Source organism: Neodiprion lecontei, chromosome 2 (genome assembly GCF_021901455.1).
Source record: "Neodiprion lecontei isolate iyNeoLeco1 chromosome 2, iyNeoLeco1.1, whole genome shotgun sequence".
Lineage (NCBI taxonomy): Eukaryota > Metazoa > Arthropoda > Insecta > Hymenoptera > Diprionidae > Neodiprion > Neodiprion lecontei.
This window is the reverse complement of record NC_060261.1, coordinates 1412924-1422545: the sequence shown is the minus strand read 5'-3', so window position 1 is coordinate 1422545 and position 9622 is coordinate 1412924. Positions and strand designations below refer to the sequence as shown.

Below are 9622 nucleotides of genomic sequence, written 5' to 3'. Positions count from 1 at the left end.
GCTTCTTGAGATTTTACATTGGATATATTCTACTTGTTACATTTCGAAACCAAAAGAACCAAAGGATTCTTCCAATTGGTCAGTATTAAGAAATCCGTCAATCGGGTTCTCACTTACGAATAACTGTTTTAATATTCAAATCTCCCGCTCATTTCGAGGTGGCGTTGCATTGTGGCGAGTTTTGCGGCGACTCCCTGTTAGGTCTATGCGAGACACCCGCCGTCCCCGAGATGTCAGCACCGGTAAATTTGCGATTTGCGTTGGCAGGGGTCGGCCTGGGCCTGGTGGACCTGAGTGCCGTGTGTTCCGTCTGAATTTAACTGCAAAAAATCGGATTTTCATATGGCTTGTCGAGCGTAATTATTTTCGGAAAGCAGCATTAAATTGGGAGTGATTTGTCGCGGTGATATAAAGAGGAAGAAAACTGCACCAGACAAAATGACCAGTGAAACGAGTGGGACGAGCAACGTAGAGACGGAATATCTGGAGATCAACTCGAAAGAGGCCTGGCCAGTTCTCTATCAGGTAACCAACAAGAAATGTCTCATTGCTCATTGTTCCCTCCCGCTTTATCTTCTCCTCTTTATATTACTCGAAAATCAAAACTATCCTCGTTCAGTTGGCCACCTGACCCGAATTATTATCCCTTAAAATCAACGCACTTATTAAGCGTCAATTCCTCGCCGTTTTTAGCCACGCGATATTTTTTTCCTTTTGTCCCTTACTTCATCACTCGAGAATTCCGCTATAATCTACTATTACCGGAATTCCGCTTCTAGCACACACGTAGCAACAATCTCCTACCTACATCCGTACAACAAAGCTCCTTGTCTGACTGGTCGGTACGTTGCATGCAGCCTTATTACTCCATACTTCAAGTCAACCTACTTGCGCTCATTATTTTACAGATATTTTCACGTCAACTAATGCTTTATATGTTTACAATGGGAATTTTTCCTCCGGTTGATTCCTCTTCGCCGCGCTTCCCGTAGTATCTCCAAATCTTCTCATATATTCACTTATCGATCGACTGGGTACTCACCTTTGCATTTTACATACTTTACCTTCCAAGTATCATTAGTCTACCCCTATATTTTACAGCATATTCGCAACGAATGCGGGAACTATGCCTACACCTGTAACGAGTCGAAGAAACCACAAAACAGAATATTCAACCGATACAGAGATGTCGCGCCTTATGACCATAGTAGGATTATTCTCAAAAAAGGTCCTTGCGACTATATCAATGCTAACCTCGTGCGGGTGAGTGTCCTATAATTACAACATATTCGTTGTATTATTGTTCTATTATGTTATTTTTTTAATCGATCGATTCATACGTCGTTATCATTCCATTGTTCTTTCATGCAGATGGATCGTGCGCATAGGCAATACATTCTGACCCAAGGTCCCTTGGCCAACACGTCAGGACACTTCTGGCTAATGGTATGGGAACAAAATTCAAAGGCTGTACTCATGCTAAACAAGGTTATTGAGAAGAATCTAGTTAAATGTCATCAGTATTGGCCTTTGGAAGGATCTTCTAACCACATAATGATGTTCCCAGACGTTGGACTTAAAGTAGAATATCTTAGCAAAACTGACGCGTCGCATTACACGACCAGAATATTGAGGTACTAGGCAATTTAAATCTATAAAAACGATAAAACATATTTTGTAACGGTAACTTTATCTACAATCTTTCTCATTTGATGTTATATTCACCAGACTTATTTGCCATAAAACTACGCTATTTAAGTTTTGGTTTCCAATCCTTCGGATGAACAATTTAATTTTTATTTGTTCAACAGACTGACAGATGTGGAATCAAAGGAAAGTAGAGAAATTTTGCATTTCCACTATACAATGTGGCCAGATTTTGGCGTTCCTCAAAGCCCTACGGCCTTTTTACAATTCCTTGCTGATGTCAGGCAGTCTGGTGCTCTGGACCAAAACGTTGGCCCCCCTGTGATTCATTGCTCTGCAGGGATTGGGAGGTCCGGAACATTCTGTTTGGTTGACTCTTGCTTGGTATTGGTAAGTCAAATTGGTTAAGTGCAAACTGAAATTTGTTTGCCCGTGTTGCTAATAATAATCTTAGTGCAAGTTCAAATTAAAATGATAAATTATTCTTTTGCTCGTCAGATAGAAGAAAATGGTCTGAACTCTGTCAACGTTCGAGATGTTCTGCTAGAGATGAGACGGTATAGAATGGGCCTTATCCAAACCCCAGATCAATTGCGCTTCTCTTACGAGGCGATAATAGAAGGAGCTAAGCAGCTGCCGTCCAACAACGTGGTAACTAATACCAATTCACGGTAGCACATTGCTATTAGTTATTTGTATGGTTTATTGAGCGGATCAATAAATTCATACAGTTTTCCATCTTCGCTGATCTGTGATTTGAACTGTGTTTACTTAATTGGCTATTCTCTGACTTGTTCGTAGCGACTCTGATTAATTTTCATAATTATTCCATTCACTTTCTCTTATCTCGCTCTAGAATTTTCAAGTCTATAGCAAAGTTGCCAACAGTTTATGACAGCCAGATAAGAAAAGTCAACAAGATAACATATTCGAGAACAAAAACTCTCAGGAAATGAATTTCACATCATAATTAATGTGGCGATATGTAGTTGACTACTGCTTATTATTTCGACATAAATTTCCAGATATGAAAATCAAGTATGCAGCAATTACCCAGAATATTTTCCAGCATTTTAAGTTGTAAATGACCGCTGCATATTTCACTCCACTAATAGCATTGTACTACTGTGGCGCTTTCAATTGTGTTAAAAATACTGAATGATCTGTTCCTTGCAGAATATCAACACTAATGAGGTACGAAATAACTCATATAACCCAGTGGAGGCTATCTGTAATTCTCTACTCGAAGAGGTGGAAGAGGACGATGAGGAAGATGAGGAAGACGATACGCCTCCACAGCCTCCACCGAGAGGAGAGTCACTGGTGAAGTCGGAATGGATACCCAGTCCGACTAGTGACAATGGTACTTTGTTCAAATTGTATACTGCATGACTTTCATCAATGAATAGTTACTATAATCGTGAGCTGAGGTCCAAGATGAAGTGTCCGTTCCCCTTCCTAATACATCCGCTTCTCTCAATCAGCAGATATCAGCAGCCCACCAGACAAACCGCTGCCGTGCGAACCTCCGAGCTACACAGAGCCCAGCACGAGCCCTCCACCAGCAAACCCTGCTCTTGTCGCAAACAATTTGCACGATCAGAATAGCGACAACGTCGCTCTACCAGGGGAACTACATAATGATGGAGAAAATACCTTCAAAGCCTCCAGCCCACCATCCAGTCCAGATACGTACGTATTTTTTTTGTTCCAATTAGTACTTTGTGACAGTCATAATCTGGAATCAAATAACGCTTGAAATGCTTAATTTCCCCCAAAAAAATTTCTTTGTCTACAGAAAGAACGAGTTGCGGCAGCGTAATTTGGCAAAGAAGGAGAAATTGGCCGCTCAGGTACGAGAGATGAAGCGACGGCAGAAGGAAACCGAAGAATGGCAGCAACTCAAGAGGTCATTATTTAAGCCCCTTTCAATAGGTATAGGTGCTGCGATTGTCGGTGGGGGTGTTATCGCATTTTGTGGTTACTTATACCTTCGCGGATAGGTAGAGAATAAAAGTTAAATTTAAACGATACACATACGCGCAACCGGAGTTATTAGTCCTCGGCATAAATTAAAACCCATGTGTGTTTCGGGGGCAGTTACTTCTCTATAATCCGAGCGTAATATTCAGTCCAGTAAACCAGCAATGGATTTAATGACGCGGTGAGTTTCTTCGATATTTTTATTAAGTCCAATGCTATTCAAGAGCTTCGTCACAACGCATTTATCCGATCGCGTACTACTTCCGTGTGTTATATTAAAAGCGTTGATACAACGACATGGAATTATTTATTGAATATACTTAAACATACGCACATATTCGACTCCATTTTTATCAGACTATCGAAACCACTTGCAGCTTGATTAGTTACTTTGCTGTATAAATTCGATTTTTGAAAAAAGCTTGCAATATCGCATAAAACATCACCACTCAACCGGGTTTTAGACGTTTTTACTATTTCTAATAGAACTAGCCGTATTTTTTGCTTCACATCTGTTCTCAATTTTTTTATACCATCATGGTGTAACAGTTATGGTTTGTTAAATTATAAACCTAGTATACTCACAGTGATGTCAAGTGTTGTTTTGTTTAGATAAATTCTAATTTGTGGCTCCTATTTACAAATCGTTGCATTATAATAGCCGAATCAGTGAAACATATGCAGTCATCTGTGATAAGTCATAATTTCAAGTTTAAAGAAAATCTTTGCCCCAAAAGCGGCTACGATTTTGTTAATAGATTTGCTTTGAGCAGTACTTAGCTGCTCAGATGCGAGATCAGTCTAATCATACGATCAATTCCTACTGACAACGAAATAATGTTATTCACTTTCTAGAAGTGAGTATTTTCTAACTTGTTATTACGAATTTGAAGAGTGGACATTTTTTATGTCGGTATATTACCCTAACGTGAGTTTCAATTATCACGTTTATTAAGGATACCAGTGATTCGCCGTTCTACGCAGTACGGTACCCAACAAATTGGCTAATTTATTATTGAGAATATGAAGCAGCTTGGTCGTTTATACACGGGGCCAAGCCATTGAACTTGAATAAGCCAGTCGGCATCTCGGTGGTAGTTAGATACGTAAAATCATCTATTGAGATAGGTATGCTAACCAGACTTTATAGATACGGAAAGTAACTGACTCTGAAAACACGAACGTCGTAAGAACGTCGCGAAAGACTGATAAACTCTGTAAAATTGTATGAAACCTTTCTATTTGTATTTTTATATTGTGATTCGCCCGTGTTTCTGCAGAATATTGATTATGAAAGAATCCGTCATGATGATTCATCAATGAATTAATTTTTCTAAGAATTATTGAAACTCGATACTTCTTCGCCGAGTCCACTATGCAGCAAATATTATTTAACTATAAACCATCAGAAAGTATCGATTCAAGTACACTATATACCACAAGAAACGACTCGATACGCTGACCTGATATACACCATTACGTAGAGAAGAGATGGTTTTATACGAAAAAGTTGCTGCGACATGCAGTGTATCCCTGAAGATGAAAGAAAAAAAACAAAAAACGGAAAAAAGAAATAAATTTTTTTCGTCCCCTAGCAATAAAAGCACTTAGAAATTGGTGAAGTACAAGTTTCTGGCTCAGTCATCGAAACTAATTTGGAATATCGAACTGCCGTTAAATTAATGACTGATCTTCAACAGTTGTATGTTGACCATTGAAACGAATTAAAATGAATGTAAGTATTTAAGTAGTGAAAATTGAAGATTTCTTTTCATAGTTATCGTCGTCATTCAGGGTAACAAAACCGCTCGATCGATCGATTGCCTAAAAATTGACGAGTCGTTGTTAATTGATACTAACTATATTCCCGATAAATTTTCACTTGCTATTTAACTTATACAGACCTAGGAGAAAGAAAGAAGATAGAAAAAAAAGAAATAAATAAAACGATGAAAATAATAGACTTAATTAAATCGAAGGAAAATACTTTAATATACATGAACACTAAACTTCTAAAACGAATTTCGGTATAGATTAGGCGTTATTATGCACAACTTGTCACGCGGAGCAGAGATTGAAACAAAACATATGAAATAGAAAAGCTACAGTGATACGATACATGGCAACTTGATATTTTGGGGGGGGTGCTTCTCATGCCGATTATATCTTACAAATAATACATCTACCGAAGTTCAACTACGATAATGATTTAAGGTGTTTGATACAAGTAGTGACCGAACATTCCTGAAACTGAAAATTTATGCTTTAAAATACCAATCAGTCTCAATTAAACAGGCTTGTCCAAGCTATCTATAATAATATACGGGAGAATAAACTAAACCTCGTTAATTTTGAGCTGTGAATACGAATAATATTATAACGATTACCGATAAGTAATAATTACATTACTGTTTGAACACGTTTATAATTATCAATTTAGGTACGAAAATTTGATTTCACGATGTACAAGATTATTAATTTTTTTTTTTTTTTTTTCATTTGATTTCTTTCAATTTTCTCCTTTCACGCCGGAGAAGCCGGATTAAACTATAGGATTGCCTTCCACTTGCCGAGTGGATCGACGACTGCAAAGTTATCTCTCAATCAAATTCACTTGTATCCTGATATATTTTTATCCCTTTCGAATGAGAGAACTCGTGCAAACCTTAACAAACCACGCAATAAATCTTGTTACACTGTAAAAAAGTAAAGGTCAAAGGAAATTGCAACATCTTATGAACTGATGATCGATGCGCGCAATTTTTGTTTTTGCATTTCCAAATAGAAATCTACTTATATATACAATTAAACATGTAATTTTAGAAGGAACCAAAGTTCGCAAAGATGGACTTCGTTATCCCGTTATATGTATATGTAATATGTACATATATATACATTTTCCAACAAATCTTAATTTTGTAAATAGAATACGCTCGTACGCAAGTCTGAAACATGTTTCAATTATTATACTGAAAAAGAAGAAAAAAAAAAAGAGAGAAAAACAACAGATAAAAAAAAAAAAAAAAAAAACACAAACGAACATAAAAAGGCCTAGTTTTGTAGTACATATACACCTATATTCGCGGTGCAAAATGAAGCATATGCGTTTCACCTGAGACAAAAAGGCTATGTTACATCATAGTTTACACTATATTCTCATTGATAATCTTTGCCTCTTTATTTTCACAGATAATTGCTATATTATGTACCTACTAAAATTTTATCGTCAAGAGTGTTAACCCGGGATAGAATTTTTTCTAACTGTAACTATTAACTGCCATTTCTATATGTTGAGTGTCACTCTGTTTTTCTAATTTCCAATCAAAATGTTTATGCTATTTGGCGTAATACGATTCCATGTTTTACTTTAAAATTTATTTCCAAATAACTTGGTTGGCTACTTCTTAACATGTATACGTGTAGATTTTTCTTTTTTCTCCTAAAATTGAAGCAAAAAAATTAATCGAAAACCAAATTTCCAATCAATGCGAATCATTATGGTCATATTATATCATTGATCATCCTTCCCTTGTATAAATTGTCGAGAACCTTAAACATCAAATTAGACACATTCTTCGTGCTTTCATTTCGCTTGCGCCAAGCATCCTTGCATTAAGAGGAAATAAGAAAAGAAAACAAAGTACATCATAAAGTAGAGCAATTTTTATTTTGTCTATAAATATTAATTAAATAGTGAAATAATTGATTGAATAAATTTAATTGAAAAAAACAACAAAGAAACAAGAAAAAACACAAAATAAAGACTTACGATTTTACAATTACGGATAAAATAGCACTATATACATGTTTCTTACTACTAATATTATTATTATTATTATTATTACAATTATTATTACTATTGCCACTATAATGTTATTACTGTGATCATCATTAATAACATCGGTATGGTTATTATTATTATTATTTCTACCGACGTTTTATTATTATTATTTTCATTATCATCATCATCATCATTATCATCGTCCCCTATCATATCACGATATTGTATATATACAGTAGCGCTCAGAAGTATTTTGATAATATAAAATTCGTAATTACTTTGATCAATCGTTTGTCTTACTTTTCTTTATCTTCACTTTATTTTCGAGCAATCGAGAGTTAATTTTTAACAATTATGTAGAACATCGAATTTCTTTCAATAAATAATATTATTGATTTTTGTAGTTTATACTTGCATGTAATTAACTCAATTACTATCTTTTGTCAAAATACTTCTGAGCGCTAGTGTATATAAAAATATACATACGTACGATCATCATTCAGGTACAAAATGCATTTCTACTAAAATAAAACTCGAACAGGAAACAATTATTAGTGAAACGTAGCAAAGTGCCTATGCATTTACGTATGCATACCTGTGTATGTGTGTACATTGCTTGTATGACGTATAGTTCTTGCGTGAGCTGTTGAAATTCCCACTGCAACGGTGAACGGAAAAATAATTTGATAAAGCATGCAAAAAAATTATTATTATACTTATATAGATTAAAGAGAAAAAAAAAAACAATCCTTGACAACCGACAATACTGACTGTTAAAATAAAACTGGCACTCGAGTAGAAAGATTTATCTATACATTTTTTTTTTTTTTTTTCGGAATTATTCTTTCGCGAATTATATTGTGCAAGTACATATACGTTACAAATTTGCATATGCATACAAAAGTTTGTATTGCGGAACTGTTACAATGGGGTGGCAATTTTTTTTATTTTTTGCTTCAAATTCTCTCCCATGACAATATATTATATTATACAGCGGAGACTGAAACTAACACTTCACATCATTATCGGTATATCGATGTTCCATGTTGTTCCTGTTGTTGTTATCATTGACCCTAGAAGTGAATAGTTTTACTTCCTGATCTGGTAGAGTGTAATTTCCAACTTGTACCTACAATCGTGTGTGTCATTGTTGGTAACAATACTGTAGAGTATTAGAAGATTAGCAAGCGATTTTCCTAGGAAAGACGGAATGTAATTTACGAGAATTTTCACACTTCCACGGTATAAATACAAACTACACAAACATAGGGAGACCTGATAAATTTTTATTTCATCGTCAATTTGCAGGCTGATATATCCGTTATAATATTTGCGATAACGTTATATATATATATATATATATACACACACACATGTATAATTAAAGAAAATTGAACGTCTATTTTATGATGATAATATAGAAACGTGTGTAGCCTCATTAATTATTATTATTATTTTTTATTTTTTATTCTTTTTACCTCTCTTGTTTTCTGTAATTTCTATTCACCGTTTCAATCTCTGATACCACATGTGCGTACACACATTCTAATATTATCACTAAAGCCGTCGAAAAATTTCCGTTAAATTTATGACTGATAAGAAATAGATTTATACACATTGAATGCATCTACATATATGTGTATACGTAACACCATACGTGTGATAAATTATTATCGTTGCGATCATTATTGTTATTATTATTATTATTATTATTATTATTATTATTATTATCTGAGTATTCATTCTGTTGTTAAATATAAGGTAATATATAGTATACGGTTTTGCATCTACCCGAATCTTCTCACGGAGCCTGTGATCTTCAATCTAATGATTTCTTTCAGATCAAAACAAAGCGATACCGTCGAACTGACAGAGAGCGTACACGAGGAAGCAGAATCTTCAAACTAAGGCATCAATCTTTTTAAGTTAATTAAAATAGGAAGAGACTTGTGTTCTTTGTCTAACTCGTTTTTTTTTTTTTTTACTTCTTTTCCCCCCTTTAGTAATCTTATTTTTCTATTTTTAATTATTTTCCTCTCCCATTCCACGAGAAAGAGAAACTAAACAAGAACGGACAGAAAAATATACATATATATTTGAAAACAAATGGATGAAGATAGTATTTATTTAATTAACATAAAACCTTGGTAATAGATGGTATAAATAAATCATTTAATTTAAAAAATATGCAAAGTACTTGAGTGATATAAA

The 9622-nt window shown here is 34.8% G+C and overlaps 1 protein-coding gene across 5 annotated transcripts; it reads left to right on the top strand.

Moving 5' to 3' along the window:
- The first annotated feature begins 245 nt into the window (after positions 1-245).
- LOC107216964 (tyrosine-protein phosphatase non-receptor type 2) lies at positions 246-9518 on the top strand. Of its 5 annotated transcripts, XM_046732319.1 has the most exons (10): positions 247-525; positions 780-842; positions 1102-1263; positions 1372-1634; positions 1812-2037; positions 2146-2298; positions 2824-3010; positions 3132-3339; positions 3446-3556; positions 9253-9518. In XM_046732319.1, the coding sequence occupies exons 1-10, from the start codon at positions 439-441 to the stop codon at positions 9317-9319; spliced, it is 1527 nt and encodes a 508-aa protein (XP_046588275.1). In that variant the 5' UTR covers positions 247-438; the 3' UTR covers positions 9320-9518. The 5 variants fall into 5 exon arrangements, with proteins under 5 accessions (XP_046588274.1, XP_046588273.1, XP_046588272.1 ...); XM_046732318.1 differs by lacking the exon at positions 9253-9518 and having other exon boundaries at positions 246-525; positions 2146-2295; positions 3446-9096; XM_046732317.1 differs by lacking the exon at positions 9253-9518 and having other exon boundaries at positions 246-525; positions 3135-3339; positions 3446-9096.
- The last annotated feature ends 104 nt before the right edge of the window (positions 9519-9622 follow it).

Bases quoted from the DNA above. Each gene is read 5' to 3' on its own strand.
- LOC107216964 (XM_046732316.1), top strand. From the start codon at position 439: ATGACCAGTGAAACGAGTGGGACGAGCAACGTAGAGACGGAATATCTG. The intron at 843-1,101 runs GTACGTTGCATG...TATATTTTACAG, and splicing joins GCTCCTTGTCTGACTGGTCG to CATATTCGCAACGAATGCGG. The intron at 1,635-1,811 runs GTACTAGGCAAT...TTTGTTCAACAG, and splicing joins TACACGACCAGAATATTGAG to ACTGACAGATGTGGAATCAA.